At 35.5% G+C, this 22,662-nt stretch overlaps 2 protein-coding genes across 3 annotated transcripts in view; both read left to right on the top strand.

Moving 5' to 3' along the window:
* LOC126771218 (protein bark beetle) overlaps window positions 1–5,766 on the top strand; it is a 34,457-nt gene extending 28,691 nt beyond the window's left edge. For both annotated transcript variants that reach the window (XM_050490974.1, XM_050490975.1), the window contains one exon: window positions 5,451–5,766. In XM_050490974.1, coding sequence (XP_050346931.1) covers window positions 5,451–5,707 — 257 coding nt within the window. In that variant the 3' untranslated portion in view covers window positions 5,708–5,766. The remainder of the gene's footprint in view (window positions 1–5,450) is intronic.
* A 1,887-nt stretch (window positions 5,767–7,653) lies between these two features.
* LOC126771308 (equilibrative nucleoside transporter 3) lies at window positions 7,654–20,910 on the top strand. Its single transcript, XM_050491132.1, has 7 exons — window positions 7,654–8,074; window positions 9,266–9,420; window positions 11,966–12,111; window positions 18,901–19,338; window positions 19,652–19,737; window positions 19,886–20,082; window positions 20,756–20,910. Exons 1-7 carry the CDS (start codon window positions 7,844–7,846, stop codon window positions 20,865–20,867), a joined length of 1,365 nt encoding a protein of 454 aa, XP_050347089.1. The 5' UTR covers window positions 7,654–7,843; the 3' UTR covers window positions 20,868–20,910.
* Window positions 20,911–22,662: the final 1,752 nt, after the last annotated feature.

Raw genomic sequence — 22,662 nt, forward strand, 5'->3', positions numbered from 1 at the left:
CAAGTTTGCTAATATTTTCATTTTTAACCAATACTAAGTCTCCTTGTTTATACTCCACTGGGTTTATACTTCTATCATATTTTATTTTTCTTAAAAATTTTACAATTTATGAGGTTTGTTTTAGCATCATTTTGTGACTTTTGTAACCGGTATTTTAGTTCTATTGCATAATCATCAAAATTGTAAATTGGATCTATTGTCGACCTAAGATTACTTGGTAAGTTACATTGTTTGCCAAACACTAATTCGTATGGAGTAAATTTTGTACTCGAGTGTACAGAAGTGTTATACGAAAAACACCAGTAAGGAATCCATGAACTCCATTCCTGACTATGACTGTTAACTTGCATTCTTAAATAAAATGTTAAATGTTTATGACTATTTTCAAGTGATCCTAAGGTCTGATGGTGGAAGGCTGTAGACTGTTATTGACTTATATTTAAAATTTTACAAACCTCTTCCATTGTAGAATTTATAAATTCAGTTCCTCTATCGGTCACGATCTGCCGAGGGATGCCATATCTAAGTATAAAATTATTTACTAGAGTTGTAGCTACTGTGCGCGCATCCTTACCTGTTATCGGATATGCCTCGACATATTTGGTGAGGTCGCATTGGAGCGTTGAAATGTAATTATAATTATTATCTCTTGTCAATGGACCTACCAAATCTAAGTAAATCTTATCAAAAGCTGAATTTCCACAGTCCGTTATGGTCATAGGTTCTTTTATGGTATTTAAATATTTATAACGTTGACATTTACTACATTTTTTTACAAAAAGCTTAACATCATGCTCTAATCCTGGCCAAAAATATTTTTTACGAATGTTATTTAACATACGTCTTATTCCTGCGTGTCCGCTAGTGGGCAGGATATGATAATCGTTTAATATAACTCTTTTCGTATCGTCGTCTATAATTTTTGTAACTCCTTTAATAATTACGCATAAACGGGGTCCGGACCACTTACGCATTTTATTAATAACCTGAGCTAGCTCTTTAATTATTTGAAAATTATTCTCATCTTTTATTACATATAACGTATTTATTTTTAAATCGATACAAAATGATTCCATTTCCCTCACAGAGACAGCTCGTGTACACTGGGATTGGGTAAACAGTTTCACAAAAATTGTACGATTTGACGACGAGTATGCATAATCACCACGCTCTAATGATACGCATTTTTTAAACTTTCTCCATTCTTCTTCATTCACAAATACCAACTCCGTGTAATACTTCGGTAGTTTTAACATCTCTACAACTCTTGGGTGATCAGTCCAATCGTCAGAAGAAATATTAGAAACCGAAGTAGAATTACAAGGTTTTTCATCAAGCTTCTTCTTTTGTGCCCTTGTAAGTACTGACAAAATATGATCATTCATCGCCTTTAATTCTTCACTACTAATTTCTATGCGTGACAATGCATCTGCAGCTACATTATCACACCCTTTTACATAAGTAACCTTAAAATCATACTCTTCAAGTATTAGCCGAAATTTTAACAATCTACTGGAAGGATCTGTCATATTGTATAAAAATATTAAGGGTCTATGATCTGTTTCTATAATGAACTTTCGTCCATAGAGATACGGTCTAAAATATTTAACAGACCAAACAATCGCTAAAAGCTCTTTCTCAATCGTTGGATACCTACGTTCAGCTTTATTTAAACTACGACTGGCGTAAGCTATTGGTCTACGATCAGCATTACATAAAATCGAACCTATTGCATACCCTGAGGCGTCTGTCTGTAGTATAAATGTGTTATTATAATCGAAAATGGGATATTGTAATATTGGAGGGCTCATTAACATTTCTTTTAAAGTACTAAATGATTTTTTGACAGTTTTTATCCCAATTAAATATTACATTTTTACGACATAAATCATTTAATGGAATACAGATTTGGGCGAAATTCGGAATAAACTTTCGATAATAGTTCGCAAAGGCTACAAATCGTTTGAGCTCGTCTACGTTTTTAGGAACCGGATAATTAATTAACGCCTTAATTTTTTCTGGATCTGGTTTAATGCCGTCCGCTGATACCACGTGTCCGAGGTATAAAATTTCTTTTCGAAGAAAATCGCACTTATCAGGATTTAATTTTAAATTAACTTTTCTAAGCCTTGTTAAAATATCTAACAAATTTTTATTATGACTATCTAAATTTCTTCCGAAACAAATTAAATTATCCAAATATACAAAACATTTATCGTAATTAAGTCCCGACATTGCTACTGTCATTAAGCGTGAAAATGAACCAGGACTGGTTTTCAAACCCATAGGCATACGGGTCATTTGATACTGGCCAGACGGTGTTGTGAATGCGGTATATTTCCTACTGTCAGCATTTAGCTTCGTTTGATAATAAGCTTGTGTTAAATCTAATTGAGAAAAATAAATAGCTCCTGAAAGTGAGTCTAATATATCACTTATATTCGGAAGGGGAAATTTGTCATGCATTATACAATCATTTAATTTCCGAAAATCTATCACTAAACGCCAGCTTTTATTATTATCTTCTGATTTTTTAGGTACTAATAGTACTGGGCTAGACCATTCGCTGTTAGCGGGTTCGATAATATCATTGGCCAACATTTTTTGAACTTGTTTTTCTATTTCATCACGTTGAGAAAACGGTAATCTATATTGTTTAGTATAGACCGGATTCGTATTAGCTTTTAGTTGTATATTTTGTTCGTAAAGATTACACGTACCTAACTTGTCTCCTGGCAAGAAAAATACGTCAGCATATTTCGCACAAATACTTTGTATACTAATGCTTTCTTCTTTGTTCAAATGATTCAATTTAATTAATGATAATAATTTCCGAACTCTTTTTCCGTCCAAATTTTCTTTGTTAAACGAACAAATATTATAATTCGATAATAAATCAATTTCAGGCCTAAAATAACTAAGATTAATTTCTGTTTCGCGAGTATTTAAAATTTGAATAAATATTTTTCCCTCTTTCGGTTGACAGATACTTCCAGCGATAAATACACCTTCACACAATTCTCTGGGAAATATAACACACGATTCATTCAAATAAGAATCAACTTGAAAAAACTTTTCACACCTCGGAGGTACCTTTATAAATGTATTTTTACCTAATTTTCCTAAACCTAAGGAGAGCGTAATTGGTTTGTCGAAGCTATTTAAAGTAAATGTATTATTTTCGTAATTTACTACACAATTATAATTAGTTAAAAATTCTTGTCCGATTAAACCATCTTGAATACAAGGCAAATTCTTTAAGACATAAAACTTATGTTTGAATTCTATTCCACATAAGGTAAACGGTATGTAAACATAGCCCTCGGTGTACGAGGTGCCACCAATACCATTTACGGCTACGCGTTTTGGATGTATTGGAATATTCCTATCTCTTATTACATCGTATTTAATCACTGACATCGAGGCGCCCGTGTCAACTAGCATTCTATATTTGGTACCTAATATTGTAAACTCTACGAAATTATTATATGTATTGCATGCTAGAATAAAGTTAGGATCGAAAAAACTCTAAGTTTTGGTTATTTTCCGAAGTAGTAACCTGTATATCGTTTTGGGATTGATTCATAAGATACCCATGCTGTTTTCTTCCGTTATTATTTCTACCTCGCGATACTGCACGTTCAAAATTATGTCCGCGTCCTGGAGAATTACTTGTGGATCCTCTATTGTTTCCTCGGTGGTATAAACTAGATGTTTGATTCGGCATCGGCCTAAATGAACGATTTGGCGTGTAATGTTGGCGTGCGTTGTTTAATACTCGACCTCTACTATGCCCCCTATAAGATGGTTGGTACTTACCTCGATGTTGAGTCGTGAAAATCGTTTCAGCTGATGTAAAAGAGCCTTGACGCGACAGTTCCTCGTCTTTGGCTGCTCTTATAACATCTTTCAGCTCTGAGTAGTTGCGGGCCGCTAAAATAGTGCTTAATCGACTGTTCTTTAAACCTTCGGTGAATCGCTGTATTGCTAATTTTTCGTTTACGGGTCTCAATATTTTAAACGCGTTATCGTCACCGTTAGCTTGGGAAATAGTCAATTCAACAAATAAATCCTCAAGTTTCTTACCAAATTCCTCAATACTCTGCGAACCTTGTCTAGATTTTAACATTTCTATTTGTAGTGCCGTGGCTGACTGCTTAGTCAACAGATTATTTTTCATGTCGGCAATAAGTTCTGTGGAAGATTCATAGTTAGATAATAAACGTAATTTGGCATTTTTAGTTAAACGAGTTTTAAGGACAAAAGAAATAAGTAACTGTTCATGTTCTTTCCTAATGGTTTGGCTATAGAATTCGATACAATCTATTAATTTTTTAGTAACTTCTTCATCTCCTGTCATAATAGGTAGAAGAGAAGTAGCAGTTTTCATGTCAAAGTCAGTCATGGTGCTAAAATCTTGGTCACTAACTAAACAAGTTGTTTGAATTTTTTGATATAACGATTCAATTTCTTCGCAAGCAACTAATAAGTAATTTATCTCTTCCTTTTTTATATACCCTTTAGATGCATTAAAGTTTAACTCGTCACGATATTTTATATATTCGTCATATAAACTTTTTGCCTCTAAATATTTCTGTTCTAACAACTTTTTAGTTCTTTTCCCTTTACTTAGTTTAATTAAATTTATTTTTATATTTTCAATTTGATGTTTTATATCTAATATATGATCCATTTAAATCTTAAGAAACGGCTTAAAAATATACACTTAAAAATAATGATAAAATATGAATATATCTATTGTCTATAATACCATAACACCTTTGCTGATGACACTATTTCACTTCTCCTTTTATATATTTTTCACACTTTTACACTCCTATTTTTTTTTATAAGCATCTATTGATGCGTCTCCAGGCTAAACGACACGTTCCTGATTTCTTTCTCCAGTCTCTGGTCCACGCCTCGAACGTCTGAAAGCGCTCCTGGCCATCTCCTGACGCATCCAGTTTATGTGGCAGCGTTTATATAATTTATATATGACAAACTTTGCCCCCAAAATTAAAAGTAAAAAAAAAAAAAATACCCAAAATTATATTTGTCACTTTCTGATTTTGGTGTATTAGCTCCACGTCGGCCGAATTCACGCCTCCTGCGGCATTTTGTGCAACCACAATTTGTTCTTTACTTTGTTCTTTGCCCATTTTGTATTATGACGCTACTAACGTTCGAACAATTAAATACACGAATGTCCAATATTACACAGAGCGACATTATATTGTTATACTGCACTTCGTTAGAACCCGAAACCGAACCTTAAATGGCAGGGTCGCCATGTAAGGACGGGACTAGGTAAATAAAGTAGATGTTTAAGGTTTGAAGATAAATTTATTACTGCTCTCAATACCATGTGTCAGCTGCTTATATACTACACTACACAATAAATAATTAATTAGATGACATTAATAACACTAAAACTGTTTGCTTTACAGATGAACCTCAATACTTCGACGATCGGTTACCCAGCCCTCCCGGTTATTCTTTCGACACCAGTTCCAGGAACTCACCTGATCCTCCTTATACGCCTGATCTGCCTTATTCGCCTGATCTGCCTTATTCGCCTGACCTCCACAGTCGCTCACGATCCGAAACGTTATTAGAGACTAACTTCGACTTCGAAAACTCGCAAGGTCATCCAATATCCGAAGACAGCAGATCGTATAGTCAACCATTAGAAACCGCTATGTAGGATATAATGAAATTACCAAAAAGAAAATATTAAAATTTCCACTTAATATTAGTTCTTAATATGATTTATTTAATAACAATTCCTAATATATAAAAACGATTCATAAATCTGGAACAATATGAACAAGTAGTGATAATAGACAATTAGAGACTCGAAAATAATTGTATTCTGTAAAAATGTTAACTTTATATGTATTGGTACATAATGAAATGCCAGAACGGCTTTGCTGATGCTTTAAATACTTACATTCCATATTACATAAATTAAACTATTGCCTTAAGAGTTACTAAAACTATTTTACAACCTTCCTATTGTGGCCTTAATATATAAATTTAAATATATTTAACACTTTAGAACATGATTCTTCAAAAAATTGTGACAAATAAAATTAATCTTTAGTACTATAGGGGCCTTAATCTTAATATGTGCTCTTGCATTTACTGCTATTTTGTATCATAAATAATTCATACTTACTATACATTGACTTGTTTCTATTACGATATTTATATTTAATGTTATCTTTCAAGATGCTTTTAAAAAAGTTTTGTTATAAACTAGCATATACTAGTGTATGTAACACGATCTCATAATTGACATTATTGTCGGTAACATGATATGCAACAAAATCACTGAAGGTAGTTTATTTTTATTACGTATTATTTACATTGTTACCACGATATTAACAAATTAATAAATAAATGTTGTTTATGTATTGTGTTTTCAGTATATCGATTTTATATAATATATAATCAATTTATGACAAGTTCAATATGCGATACTTGGTAAATAATGTATAGTTGGTATGAACTAATATAATTATAATTAGTTAGAACTTAGCTTTATTACAATTGTAATGTAAAAGATCATTTAAAATTAAATAAATGTCTATGTCCGTCCTGTATGTAACATAGTTAAGTAGTCAAATAATATATAGGTTAAGATAAGATTTATACTTTTTTATTTACAAAATATTATTTTCTGTTCTACTTCTACTTGAATCTTTATTTTTAAACCTTATACATATCTTTTTATATTAAATATTTTCGAAACTTCCATGAATTGTTAATGATGCTTTAATTATAAAAACGTACAAAATTAGACAGAATGGCAAAATAAAACTATAATATTTTCGTAATGACTTTTATTGCCTTATTATATAACAAACTACGGAAAATTTCTGCTGAATAAGCTTTTAAACAAGATTTTACATAATCGGATCGCCTTTAAAAATTATGATCTAATTTGATAAAATAGTTTCGAGCGTGTTTGGTTTCTCGACATCTACAAGGACTACATAATCTAATAAGTATTAGTCAGCCAGTGCGACCCAATCAGCTTCCCTTATCCCTCTGTTTTATTGTGTAATCCGCGTGCTACGAAAATGGATGTAACTTTATCCAAGCGACAGTATCGCTACCGGGTGAACAACGCGTGTGTTAGTTCCAAAAGGTCACATCCCATTCTAATCGCGAGCGGATTATAAGTCACTGTCTACCTTTTGTAGTTAGACTTAGGGTGGAAGACGTTTTGATCTCAAATAATGTTTGTTTGAACAGTTGAAAATATGAAAAGTGAAATACAACAACAATAAGCAAATACACACATAACATAAAAAGCTTTAATAAAATACAAAATTAATAGTGAAAATTGGAAATACAGACATTTTATAACTACACGATCATATGGCTATATAGTATCAATAAAGGTTCACTAATAAGTCAAACTGTATGTAAAAGGCATGTACAATACAAATTAAATGTATATAAAACCACTGGCCACGGTTAATTATATATATAATAAAAGATAAGCCAACGCTTTTAAATTCAAATTTCAGTTCAATCATTTTGTATGTTCGTTACTGAAAATTTAACATTGCCATAAAATTAAATGCCTATTTCTTATTCGCCTCATGTATGTAGTGGTAACATTGAAACTTATGTCAAAAACCGAAATGTTGATTGCAGCTTGTAGAGTTGCACTTTGTCGCGATTTTAATGATGAAACTATTCAAATTAAAACAGTTTTCCGCATAAATTGAAATAGCGATCACGTCTCAATGATCGTTAAATATACAAATATTTATATTCGTTAATTAACGAAAAAATCGAGTAAGGAAAAATAACACGGTTCAATAACATGGATGTGACGGGATCGATTAACAATGAGGAGTGTATTGAGAGTGTTGAAAACGAAGAAGATGCCGACTATTCGGAAGAAAGGGAATTAGTGAATAATGATTCCTGTTCCACAAAAGTTCTGGACACTTGTGAGGAGCCGCGAGACAGATATTGTATTGTATACATCTTGTTTTATTTATTTGGGGTAACATCTCTCGTACCCTGGAACTTCTTGATCACGGCAAATGATGTGAGTTAATTTTTTTATATCATATAAATTAACAAATTCGGTACTAAATTACTTAAGTATAGTTTATACTTTTTTTATATATAGACAATAGATTAAAAGCTGTTTTTCTTAAAACTGTAACCAATATTATTAATATAAGATAATTATTTTTTTTGTTACGTGAAATCTAACAGTATACTAATGTTAGGTGATAAGACAGATACAGTCAAAAACAAAATGAGTGTTATCAGTAATTAGCTTAATTAATGGCAAAGTATCTAAAAACATATTTAATGTAATTTTATATGATTATAATAATAAAACTGCTTATGGTAAATATATCGAATCATCATCATATCATCAGAACTTGAAGTAAGAAAACTATACAGTGAAAATAAGTATAATTAGAGTAGTATTTTAAAAGCAAGAGATAACTTATAAAAATGTTGGAAAACCTGAGTCACCAAGTAGATAACAAAGACTCAATTATGGTTAAACAGACATTCATATTACTATAGCATTTGATGAATCTGTTATTGCTATAATTATATATGTATTTAATCTATAACAAGGCTATCTCAATATATAAAATACACTTATCAGATAATTTATTAATTTGTGTTACTTTCATACAAAACAATCACTTTAATTAAATCATAGAAATAATTAGAATTGGCTTACATGCTATCAATAAATTTATGTTTTAAATTTTATACATTATTTTAATAAGACATAATTATGTAATTAAAATAACCTTAACTCGTATCCAAATATCTAATTGTTTATTTTGAAGTCTATACATACTATATTTGAAGTATATAGCCATACTTTTTATGACTTATTTTTGCTATTGTTTTGAGTCTTAAAACTAGAAGCACACTAAGAATATAAGGAGTCTGCTAATATACAATGCTACTCTATCAGCTGTGGTGATCATATTGCATCTTTCCAAACAACCTGCTAATAATATTTTTTTTAGAAAAGGAAACATTAAAAATATGCACAGTTTTATCTCTACTTTTCACAATAATATTTAAGTAAATGGTAATTTAATTACATAATTTATGAGATTAAATTTTTTATGAAAACAGCATTGCGACAATGTTGTATCTTATATCAATTAACATGGGTACAAATAGAAACCTTTATTTCTTATGTTATGTAATGCTAAATGTATGTTGGTTTCATTCATAGAATAATATTTTGTTATAGTACTGGATGTACAAGTTCCGTGAAGTCACACCCAACAATGTTACGATGTATGTGCGGAAAACACAGTTCCAGGCCGAGTTCACATCCTACCTCAATGTGGCCACTGCTATACCCAACTTGATATTTCTCATCCTGAACTCTATGTATGGGCATCTGTAAGTATATCTTTGTGTAAAATTAATTCTTGTGTTTTTATAAGCTTATATTTAACTTTCTTTGCTGCATATACTTTGTGTGGGCTTATTATGGGTAAATTTTGCAACTGAATTTTAAACCAGTTGAAATTCTGCACACCTGTTGTTGGTGGTGGACTGGTGGAAATAAAATTTGATATAACACATGTCGGTATTTATTCAATATTGCCAATAAATAAGCATATTTTGAAATTTAATACCAATAATATTTTTCATATTTAAAAAAAAATTAAATGTTTAATAGATACAAAATTATCATGTTTTCATTTTAAATCTTATTACAGTGGTATATTTAGTGGTGATTCACGGTTTTAACACCTGTCTGTTTCATATACATAAAGAGTATTGCTCTACAGTTTGCTAGATTTGTAGATTTAAGTACTTCTCCATGTTATATAGCCCTAGCCCTCCTCCATTATAAGACTATCTTGTTGTAATTTTAAAAATTGGATAATCTCTTCAACTTTGTAATATATTTATTTATTTGCATTATATTACCACAAACAAAAAAAAGGCGAAATTAACGGCCGGAATGCATTCTTTGTCAGTCACCTTTGTTCAAATATATATGTATATTCAAACAGACATGTGGCCACACGTAACAAAAACACATAATAAGTAACAGCAGCTGCTCCGCGCCGTTTCACCCGCGTGAAACGTTACTGCTCCACGTGGGCCGAAGTGTGATGTTATATTATATTAGAAAGAAAAATCAATGTAGATAAATATTTTTAAAGAAAACCAGAGGTAATGTTTTTTTTTTAATAAGTAAATATACTAATATCATAATCATGAAAGTTTGTACTAATTGTTTGTCACTCAATAGCGCACGAACGACGAGGCGAAATAAGAGGGTTATCAGAATCCGTTTAATAGGAAATAGGTTATTTTTTTATAATATTCTGTTAAAAAAATTAACGATACCAGCGAGTTGAAAATGTAATATAATATACTGTAATCAAGGTCACAATGAATAGACAAATAAAAAGGTTTAACCTCCCCTTGAGACAAATGTAGGCCAAGCTGCTGCTGTAACTGTAAAAATAATTAATTATTTTAAATATGATCATTCGTTTTTTATGAGAAAATAATATGAGAAAAAAATAATTGATATAAAACCTATTACAACAATTTTGTTTTTTAAATGTTTATACTTTATTGCGCGTCATCTTTCAAATATTATAAATGCAACAGTTTGTTAGAATGAGGATGGAAGGATCTTTGTTACTATTTCGCGCAATGGAATGGGATGAAATTTGGGTAGAGTATAACCCTGATTTGACACATCGGCTAAGCTATATTTATTTTATTTCACACAGTGGAAACCTTCAGAAAGGTTCCCGGCTCCTTGGAGAGGGGAAATTCTGTCGGATTCTTACTCACTGAAACCACTGCGATGACCGTCCTTGGCACGAATCGGGCAGGCTGCGGGGTCGTGTCGATATAACGCATTGGCGGACATAAGTTAATCTAACCTAACATCTGGAGGCAGGTTCCCCACACGCCGACGTAGCCGCGGGCGGAAGCTAGTATAAAATTACCAAGATGTACTTATCGCTTATGTAATATAAGTAAAAATGTCTAGGTAGACGGATTTTTAAGCTATTTTATTGGTTTTTTATTTTAATTAAAAAAATCTTTAATGTAATTTGTTATATATGAATAATACAAGCTAATTGTTTTTGGTAACTACTATGTGCTTAATAAAATGTCGCTTTCTATTATAATCTCAGCCATGAACAACTTTATTTCAACCCAAAGTAATTTTCACGTGGTATTTTTAATAACATATTATAGTAATAAAAAAATAAAAAAACCTGTAAATGTCAAATGGCTGAACCAATGTCCCCTTTTGAGAAGGCTTGGAGCTTATTCCACCACGCCGCGCTAATGCGACACATGCAGACTTCCTCGATGTTTTCATTTACCGCCAAGCGTGATGTGAATTAATTATTAATACGAATTAATCAAATGAAAATTCAGTGGTGCTTATCCGTGCACTAACCGCCATTATTTCACGGCTTTTTATATTTTGGTATTTAATTGATTGATTACATTTGTTATTCTGTATATTATTTTAATGTCTTTTTCTACACGCAACGTTTTGACATGTAATGATACTTAATATGTAATGCTTAAAGGGGTTGATTGTTACAGTAAAGTAGCGTTGTACTACTGTGATGAAAGGAGGTTCATCCTTTCATATTAAATATCGTAACCATACGTTCAACTGTTGCAGATAGATAAGAGTTACTCTCGCATTTAAAAAGTAATCATAATTAAATGAAGCTTTTTATCGTACGTTTTGCTTAAGGAGCTAACACGTGAAACGTGAAACGAGCGTACAGCTGTATGGTCGGTAGTCGGCGAGATGGAGTATAAGAGATTGAAAATAAAGACATCGACACATAAGTCTGTCTGTTTACCTGACACCTCATTAGTATAGTGCTTAATAAGAATTTATTTAGAAATATTTTCAAGATTGTAATATTGTGATACATTACAGAGTATCGGTCAAGAGCCGGCTGCAGGGCTCCTTGATAGTGGTCACGGTATCGTTCCTCGTGACCACGTCGTTCGTACAAGTGAACACCGACGAATGGCAGAACACGTTCTTCATAATAACCATGATCACCGTTGTTATTATGACAGGTAAGTCGCTTGCAACACGTATCACTTATTTGGTCATTTCATAAATTTACTGTTCTAAATTAACTTTATATTTCCGAATCGACTTGAAACTCAATCACCTCAATTGGCGACACGTTTCTTTGATTTCAACCTACCAAGATGGACTTGTAAAAGCCAGTAAATTCAATATTCTACCTCTAATCAGCGATCATATGTATTGGTATGTTCCGAATTAAGTGGTGACTGAGCCACTTTATATAGGATAAAGGCACGAGGTTTACGACATTATTTCTTATAGTTTGCAACGCATTGGATATGAAATATGAATATTTATGTTTATACGACGAATAAATTTATAAATATAGAAAAACTTGTGAATCATATAAAATTTATATTTTAATCGTAAATATTAATAATGAAACTGCTATCTGCCCAGTTAGTCGATTGTCGTTTGCGTATTAACGTGTTCGTTTTTAGTAAACTAACGTCAATTATGTTATGTATGGAAAGGGTAGGTATTAAAAATGACAAAGTTGTTTTCAATGAATATTGTGTCTCGTCTTAATGTCATATACCGCTGACATTTAAAATTAATAAATAAACAACTAAAAAGAAATATATCATACATTTGTGGGTTCGATGACCCACCGATTTAAGTACCATTATACTTGGAATCCCTTAGCATTATGTCGTTTTATTGGAGCTTGCTTAAAATACCGAGATCTTGAAAACTAAACTACTTTTTATTATTTGATTCGTTATGACCTTTTTTGTAAAATAAAAACGGACAAGGTTTTAAATATAATTATCGGCTAAGAGACTTGGATGCCAAGTTCCTCTCGGTAAAATGAACGTTCCGAGAGAGTGCTTTTAAAAGCCTACATCGACAAAGTATATTTTGATCTCGACGCCCGTACACTTCATACGTACGACGTGAGGACGTAGTTATTGCTCACTCCACCGCATGTATAAGCTCGGCTTAATGTCACGTTTAGAGGGTTTTAAAACCTTGCTACTTAACCGACTTTGAGTTTAGGTGTCGTAAGCTTTATGAGTTGTATTTTTAAGGATCACGAATCTCCTCTGTTGGAAAAAAATAATACTTAATGTAATTGTTTTCGTGTTGTATAATCATTATAAATTATAATTTATATTTAATCAATCAATAATCATAGGTGTTGTGATTACGTACACGATAACCGTTATTAACGTATTGTCGTACTGTACAGTATCCTCTCACTCTCAAAGTGCTGAGCAAGTACAAGTTTTCATGGATAATATCTCATCAATAGATTATTTGAAAATATATTTATTTAGGAGGAAAATCGAATCCATTGTTTTTGGAAAACAAAGGACACGATTCAAAACAACCTTGCTTGGAGGACCCCTCCTTCTCCATGTTGGTGGTACGTGTGGACCTGGTTCGTCAGAGTCGAGTCTACGTGTGCCTCTACAGATCCCACAATGGTGACTTGGAGACAAGCCGATTATTTGACCATCTTAGTCGGGTGGCAGATGCTGTGCAAGATCAGTTTCCTAACGCGGAATTGGTGTTTTTGAGGGATTTTAATGCTCACCACGAATCATGGTTGAAATCCCTCAAAACTGACCATGCTGGAAGGACTGCTCATGCTTTTGCTCTCACACATGACTTGACCCAATTGGTTGATCAGCCCACCAGGATCCCAGACATTGATGGGCAAGCACCTTCTCTACTGGACCTTCTGCTGACTTCTCACCCGGTGGAATATCAGGTTGTGGTTCAGGCTCCTCTTGGCTCTTCGGATCACAGCCTTATATCAACCAGAGTGCCACAGGCCAAGCTGCCGCCATCAGCGGTATGCAAACGTCGCGTTTGGCACTATAAGTCGGCAGATTGGGACGGTATGCGCGATTACTATGCGTCAGTCCCTTGGAAGGAACGTTGCTTCAGTGGGAATGACCCGATAGCTAGTGCCGCTGCTGTTGCTGATGAGATCATGTTAGGAATGGAATACTACATTCCTAGCTCAGATCTCATCAATAGGGGTACGCGTAACCGTTGGTTCACTCGTGAATGTGCCGACGCTGTATCATCTAAGCAGGCGGCATATCGCGCGTGGATCAACGGCTGCATTAGCGGGGCATCTAACATTGACTCACTGAAAGCAAACTACAATAAAAATTCCAAGTCCTTTAGGAAGGCATACACGAGAGCGGATGCACAGCGCATTGTACAGATTGGTCATGACCTTATTTCGCATCCTAGGGGCTCTCGTAGCTTCTGGCGTCTGACCAAGTCTGTGCAAAATAATTTCTGCCAACCTTCGATGCCACCGCTCAGAAATCCGGACGGATCGCTAGCTCACAGTCCGCAAGAGCAAGTCGATCACCTGGCTAAACTCTTTGCCGATAATTCCGTCATCGATGATTGTAGTGCGCTGCCACCTACAATACCTTCATGTGGCCATACGATGCCTGACATCCAAATCAGGCAACGTGATGTGCGTGCGGAGCTGCAATCACTTGATGTACGGAAAGCTAGCGGTCCCGACGGAATACCAGCCATAGTGCTGAAGAAGTGCGCAGCGGAGCTGCCTCCTGTGTTAACGCGCCTGTTCCAACTTTCTCTCTCTTCGGCTTGTGTGCCGGAGGCATGGAGAAGAGCTAATGTGCAAGCGGTTCCCAAAAAAGGGGATCGGTCTGACCCGGCAAATTATCGGCCAATAGCTATCACCTTAGTACTTTGTAAGGTGATGGAACGGATTTTAAACAACCAACTGATCCATTACCTAGAAGATCACTGTTTAATTAATGATCGTCAGTACGGGTTTCGACCAAAACGGTCCACAGGTGATCTTCTAGCGTACGTAACACACCTCTGGGGTGAAACTATCGACAAGCATGGAGAATCGTTGGCTGTCAGCCTCGATATCTCCAAGGCTTTCGACAGGGTCTGGCACAGAAGTCTTCTCTCCAAGCTGCCGGCATATGGTCTGCCTGCTCAGCTATGCACCTGGATTGCCAGCTTCCTACACAAGCGTAGCCTTCGTGTTTTAGTTGATGGTTGCGCTTCACAATTCTATGTAGTGAATGCTGGGGTCCCCCAGGGATCTGTGCTATCTCCAACACTCTTTCTTTTGCATATCAATGATATGCTCTCTCTTGGGAATATACATTGCTATGCAGACGATAGTACAGTGCATGGTGGATACCACGGACGCGCAGTGGCTGGGCGAGCGGAAATTGAGGAGATGCGGAAGGATCTTGTCATTGAACTCGATAGGACGTTAGAGCTCATCGCCAAATGGGGCTCTGATAATCTTGTTGAGTTTAATGCCAAGAAAACACAGGTATGCGCTCTCACAGCGAAAAAGTCAACATTTTCCCTTCTTCCCTCCCTCTGTGGTACTCCGCTGGTAATACAAAGCAAAATCACCATGCTGGGGATTGACGTTCGCTGCGACCTTAGTCCAAGGGATTACATCGAGGCTGTTATAAAAACAGCTTCACGGAAACTCGGAGTTCTGAACAAGGTGCGGCGTTTTTTCACGCCACAACAACTGTGCCTGCTGTACAAAACACAGGTACGGTCTTGCGTGGAATATTGCTCGCACCTTTGGGATGGCTCCGCTAAGTACCTACTGGAGGCCTTGGATCGGTTGCAGCGACGTGCAGTACGCATTATTGGCGACGTTAAGGTCACAAACACCCTTGAACCTTTACAATTGCGTCGTGAGAAAGCAGCACTGAGCGCTTTCTAGCGACTGTATCACGGCGAGTGCTCTGAGGAATTATTCTCTCCAATTCCTGCTTCCCCCTTCCTTCTTAAGTCCACGCGAGCTGGTTCTCGATGTCACCGCCTAACTGTGACATCAATTCCATCGCGAACAAAGAAATTTAGCAAATCCTTTCTTTGTCGCACTCCCAAAAAATGGAATTCCTTACCAGCTCACGTGTTCCCCTCCTCTTACAACCTGGGTTCCTTCAAACGAGGCGTGAAGAGGCATCTTGCGGGCCGGCAAGGCGAAGGCGGCTAGTGCAGAACGTTTTTCCCGTCTGTATTGGCCGTCGTCGCGTTTGGACTCTACTACCACTTACCATCAGGTGGAGTAGAGTCATTTGCCCTCCCGGCGAATATATAAAAAAACAACAACTAAGAACAATACATTTTTATCGTTAATATTAATATGTTATATATGACCGAAAAATGTAGAAAGGTAAGGTAAGGGAAAAAATAGACAAATATTTCATTTTATCTTTCTTGCCTGTGATTCCACGAAGTTTTGACGTCCCCACATAACATGCAGTAATATAAACAAATATAAGTAATTGATTTGACCAAGTGTTGTTAGCCGAGTTCAGATAATGTTTGCGTTTGTATAATGCTTCGCTCTAATCTGACCCCGTATGCAAATGTCGCGGGTCCGATGTAGGTCATGCGATTAAACCTAATGCAGTCGCTTCATTTTCCTATTTTCTATGTAGAACTTTGATTACGTAAGTTATACTGTATATATAACTATAAAAGTTTTAGGTAGGTATATAATAGTAATTAATATATATTTTTAATTATCATAAATCTGTCTAATGATAAAATATCACTTGGTCGTATCTATGCATACATTGTCTATAATATTATATTTAATGATAATCTTCGATCATGAACTAATTTTTCTGTAATTACTGAATTCAGCGATACGTGATGTTAAAATCTGAAAGTAAACAGTGCTAACCGAAGCTGTAGGTTTATGTCAATTAGTGTTTTATTTTTTTTATATATACACTCCAGTAAGCAAAACCCTCCATGCAATAAAGCCCAATCAGCTTGGAGACGGTTTTTGCCTTTGTTGTAGTGCACCGTCAGTAGTACAAAATGTAAATAGGTTTTTTTTTTAATTTTTCAAATTCAAATTATTTATTTGCAAAGTTGTATGTACGTTTTTGATGTTACAATGGTTAAATCCCGCCACAACAACCACAGGATGGTGTGCAAATGTCTCACATATGTGTACTACAATAAATTTACGCACATAGCAGACTACTTAAAGGTAGGTAGGTGCTTAATATAATACATATCAAACGTAATTTTATTTAGTGTATTTTTGAAACCCCAGACATTTTGTAATTGTCCTGATCCTTAATTTCATCCGATTAATCATTTATATTAGTTATTTCTGATACCGTATCTGAAGTTTCATCTCAATATTTCTCTATAGTTTTGACATTAATTTTTTTTCTCATCTTGTCATTGTAGCATTCATATTAACTGTAATATTTTTTATGTATATAATTTTTTTATTTACTTTCCTCCGTATTATTATTTTGTTATGAACAAATTGACACGACAATAATAATAAACAAAAAACATACACTTCTAAGTCTATTCGTGCGAGAGTGTGAGTCACGTGGTACCTGTGGCGGTGGTAGCATACTGTCAATGAGTGTATTTGTTTATGTGTATGTTTCTTAGTGTGTAGTCCTGATTTATCCGTACCATTACTGATAACCCAATTTTTCACGATGTTTGTAATGTAATAAAATCCATTTAATAGCCGATCCATCACAAACAGTGTTAATTTATCGTAAAGATTGTACAAAACAATTTGTTAACATTTACGTTTTGAATATATCATTAATTTAGAAATAGCGATCGTCATAAACGAACGACACACTTACAAGGTACCTTATATAGTAAATCGCAGCTTGTTATAAATAATACTAGTTATGTATTTAAGTACGCAGCTGCGACGGTTTAAGTATCATTATTTATAATTATTATTTTCAATGCCTATGTATTAAGTCGACCACGTGTTAAATACACGTTTAAAAAATAATGCTTTTTATTAGTTAGGAAGCAGCGTTACATATGATTGAATTAGTAAGTTAGCCTAACTTCCAATGGCCCTGATGATGGTAATCAAAACTATCGATTATAGATTGAAACTGAAAGAAATATTAACTATTCCTCATACAGTCAAACCCATCAGGCAAGCATCTCGTGCTTTTCAGTGAAGGAAAACATCGTGAGGAAACCTGTATGTGTCTAATTTCACCGAAATTCTGCCACATGTGTATTCCACCAATCCGCATTGGAGCAGCGTGGTGGAATAAGCTTCAAAACCTTCTCCTCAAAAAGGGAGAGGAGGCCTTAGCCCAGCAGTAGGACATTTACAGGCTGTTACTGTCTACAATCAAATACGTTGTTAACTATCTATGAGTGGAACTTAAATACTGTAAAGGACAACTACTGTTATGTCCTTTATACGGCATATCAGTTAGATATATATAAAGAAGAACGAAATAATAAACATTTTCGGTTACAAAATGAACACTCCAACGTGTCTTAATCGTTAATTATGATAACGATTTATGTTAATCAGTGCAGTATATTGTGTTTATGTTCATACATCACCAACCCAGCTGTAAAGGGTCAGCTACAGGTCAGCTACAGCGCAGGGTTTCAGTGGAGCCGGACGTCACACATAAACCTCCTATGTGTTTAAAAGTATTCAAAAATAAATATTATAGCAACCGCCAGTACCTGATGCGTCGCAAAGAGGTTGTTTAGTTCTTAAATAATAATAAAAAAAATAGAATAAACATTCTACCAGAAAAAAAAATTGCCTACTGATCTCATGTGGCAAAAGTTTTTGAGAAAATTGCATGTTTCTGTCGTCTCCGAACCGACGACAAAAATACGCTTCCTTAAAATGCGTAAAAATAGGCGCTCTAGATAATAATTCCTTGAATATATATATGTTTTAAATAAAAACATCTAAAACTAAAACAAACAAGAAATTTAAGAAATAGAATTATTTCCTGTTTCAGCTGCCAGCGCAGTGTTTATCGGCGGACTGGTAGGTATCGCGAGCAGATTCTCCAAGGAGTACATGGCGGCGGTGGTCAGCGGACAGTCTCTGGGAGGAATCATCGCCGCCGTCGCCCAGATCGTCTCCCTCGCCTTCAAGATATCGCCGCTCCACAGCGCGCTCATATACTTCTGCATAGCGGACATTATGGTCATCGCGTCTTTCGTGTCCTACGCGCTCCTGTATAAGATCGACTTCTTCACGTACCACATCCTGCGAGGCTCCGGCGGCGTGGCCACCAATCGCCACCGGGAAGCGTCGATGTTGCTGATTTTTAAGAAGATTTGGGTTTACGCTTTCAGCATCTTTGCTGTGTTCGGTATTTCCATGGCGGTGTACCCCGCCGTCACCGTTCTGGTCGAATCTCATCCCATCACTACAGGAACAGACTGGAATAGTGAGCATTTATATATACCTCCTTAAAACAATATACTTTTAACAAACTTTCATTGATTAGTAGATATGCAATATATTATATATATATTCTCAAAATTTCTCTATAGTATTTTCAATATTATCTCTAAATGTAAACAAGATGGTATAATACCATTGTTTCCGATTCATATTCATTTTCCTTCTATGTATTCTTGCATTTTTATAAGTGAATATCTTCTGTTAACGTTACATCCCTATATATCCTGACGACTTCATAATCAAGTTGTGTACAGACCTAGCGTACATTACAATTTATATATATTATATTATTTCAGATATATTCTTCGTGCCAGTCGTTAATTATTTGATATTCAATTGTGGAGATTATGCCGGACGCTTAGTTGCAGGATTTCTGTTACGGGTTAGTGTTGAAATGGTTATTGGTAAATACAATCATCTCTCAGAGGTCAAGATTTGTATAAAAGTTATTTGTAGAATGTAACATAAAATAGAAATCACTTATAACACTCGGAGGAGTAGTCAGGTGATCGTAAATGTCGATGTTTCAGCCCACCAACCAGTGGGTGATCGCTGGAGCGAGTGTGCTGAGGATTATAGGGATACCGATGTTGATGCTCTGCAACGCTCAGCCGAGGAAACACCTTCCCGTCGTGTTCCTGTGGGACTACGAGTACATTCTGATCATGATAGTGTTCGCCTTCACCAACGGATACTTGACTAACATCATCATGATCAACTCGACGAGGTGACTTACCAATTCATTGTTTTTTTTATATATATCCTGGGATATTTTGTCACACACGGCTATCTGATCCCAAATTAAGCTTGTACAAAGCTTGTGCTATGTACTACTTTTTTTTGTAAATACATACTTATATAGATAATTACACCCAGACTCAGGACAAACAGACATGTTCATGCACACAAATATCTGTCCTGAGTAGGATCCATCGAACCCACAACCTTCGGCGTGAAAGGCAAGTATCTACCAACCACGCCAACCGGTTGTCTGTCGCTCGCGCCTTTAACAATATAATACAGTATTATATGAAATCATTATCCTTTTACCCTTGTCCGCTTCGTTTCGGTAAATACTCTAATTGTATGCCCCCGACTCATAATGACGTAATTGCAGTTCATCCTTCTGTTTTGTTTATTCTCCACGACTGGACTGCCCCTCCTATGGAGATTCCTGAAATAAATAACGCGCGGAGAATTCGAATTAGTGATAAATTATGTAATTTATCAATTTAACATAATTTTTAAAGTCAGGCAGTGACTAAAAATTTTGAAACCGTTTTGGTGCTCGTACTAATATAGGTACCGTCCGCAAAAATAATATGTTTTTATTGGAACGCAATACGAGCATCATCGGTACTGCCACTAACCGGTCTTACGTAGTGCTGCTGTGTCCGCAGGGTGGTGGAGCTGCACGAGCGCGAGCGCGCGTCGTCGGCGGTCGCCACGCTGCTCAGCGTCGGGCTCAGCGTGGGCGCCGCCGTCGGCATGCTGCTCGTGCGCGCGCTGTGAGCGGCGACGGGGGGGGGCGGGGGGGCATTGTGCTGTACGTGGGCGCCGCCGTCGGCATGCTGCTCGTGCGCGCGCTGTGAGCGGCGACGGGGGGGGGGGGTCATTGTGCTGTACATGGGCGCCGCCGTCGGCATGCTGCTCGTGCGCGCGCTGTGAGCGGCGACGGGGGGGGGGGGTCATTGTGCTGTACATGGGCGCCGCCGTCGGCATGCTGCTCGTGCGCGCGCTGTGAGCGGCGACGGGGGGGGGGGGCATTGTGCTGTACATGGGCGCCGCCGTCGGCATGCTGCTCGTGCGCGCGCTGTGAGCGGCGACGGGGGGGGGGGTCATTGTGCTGTACATGGGCGCCGCCGTCGGCATGCTGCTCGTGCGCGCGCTGTGAGCGGCGACGGGGGGGGGCCGGGGGGGCATTGTGCTGTACGTGTGCTAGGACTTCCTCTAGTTGACCTTGTAATATTTTAGATTGTTTCCGTTGAAATTATGACGTCCTCGTAGGAGAGACTTATTTTAAATGTGATCTTGTAGTAGTGATATACGTGTACGTGTGTCCGCGCGAGATACAAATTGATCGATATCACCCGCTTGTATTCGTTTCGATGTATTTGAAGGTTTTCTTCGCATTTTATCTCGGTAAGAATGACAATACGCGCGAGCTAATTTTTAAAAATTGACAATCGAGTTAGTCTTATGATTGAGTCGTCGTGGATGTGTGGATATTTTTGTAATACTTTATTATTATAATCTTCGAGTCGTATTAATATTTTAGATGTTTTAATATTTAATGAAATGAATTTAATGATTATGTTATGATACGAGTGCGGCGTGTACATTGGCGCCGTTTTAATTAGATTTAGATATTTTTTTATACATAACGTAAGAAGTTGACTTTAGCCTTCTTATATATTTTTTCGAATAATGTTTAAATAAATTATAATTTTATTTAAATGATATATGCGTTATAACGTATAAGAAAAAAATCAATTGTATTATTTAACAATAATATCTATTTAATTATAATTTAACGATCAAATTATATCTAATGGCTATAACACAAATATTAGCTTGTAGCTTCAGCTTAATGTTATAGTGGTGAGTGAGATGTTTGAGCATATATTTGTATTTTACGAAATATGATTTTAAAGATTTTTTTTAAACCTTGAAATTTCACTTTGACAATTTTAACACACCTCGCAGCAGAACATCACCTACCAACATTAGCTTCGTAGTGATATATGAAAAAATAATAAAAACCTACACAATAGTTCCTAAGAATAGCGATAACATAAAGATATACGCTGTGAATGATTTCAATTTATATTCTATATAAAGATTCATGTAGCATCATTCGAAAGAAGGAGTATTTATTCATCTCTGTATACGTTTTCATATACATGTACTTTTGAACACCGAATCTTAACATTCCAGCTGTTTTTAATATTTAATTAAACGAAATGAGTCCTGGTACTCATTCAGTCGCTCTGTAACTCTATTCCTGTTGTAGATAGAACAATACTATCCTTAGAACATGCGTTAAACCTATTGTAGATAACATATTTTTTGTTATCTGTAGATTAGATGACATATATGTACGTAATGAAACTTTAATCATTTTTTTTAGATTTTTGCCAGTAGGTTTAGTGATTTTAAAAGTTTCTAATATTCAATTGTAATAATAATATGTATGTAATTATAAAGTATTTCGATCAAATTTGTACAAAATAATGAAAACAAGTAACGTCAACAAAACATTGTTAATATATTGATACATTCTTGTTTCAATCTACTAACAGCTGTA

The sequence above is a fragment of the Nymphalis io genome, chromosome 10 (genome assembly GCF_905147045.1).
Source record: "Nymphalis io chromosome 10, ilAglIoxx1.1, whole genome shotgun sequence".
In the NCBI taxonomy this organism is placed as follows: domain Eukaryota; kingdom Metazoa; phylum Arthropoda; class Insecta; order Lepidoptera; family Nymphalidae; genus Nymphalis; species Nymphalis io.

Bases quoted from the DNA above. Each gene is read 5' to 3' on its own strand.
- LOC126771308 (XM_050491132.1), top strand. From the start codon at position 7,844: ATGGATGTGACGGGATCGATTAACAATGAGGAGTGTATTGAGAGTGTT. The intron at 12,112-18,900 runs GTAAGTCGCTTG...TTCCTGTTTCAG, and splicing joins CACCGTTGTTATTATGACAG to CTGCCAGCGCAGTGTTTATC. The intron at 19,339-19,651 runs GTGAGCATTTAT...ATATTATTTCAG, and splicing joins TACAGGAACAGACTGGAATA to ATATATTCTTCGTGCCAGTC.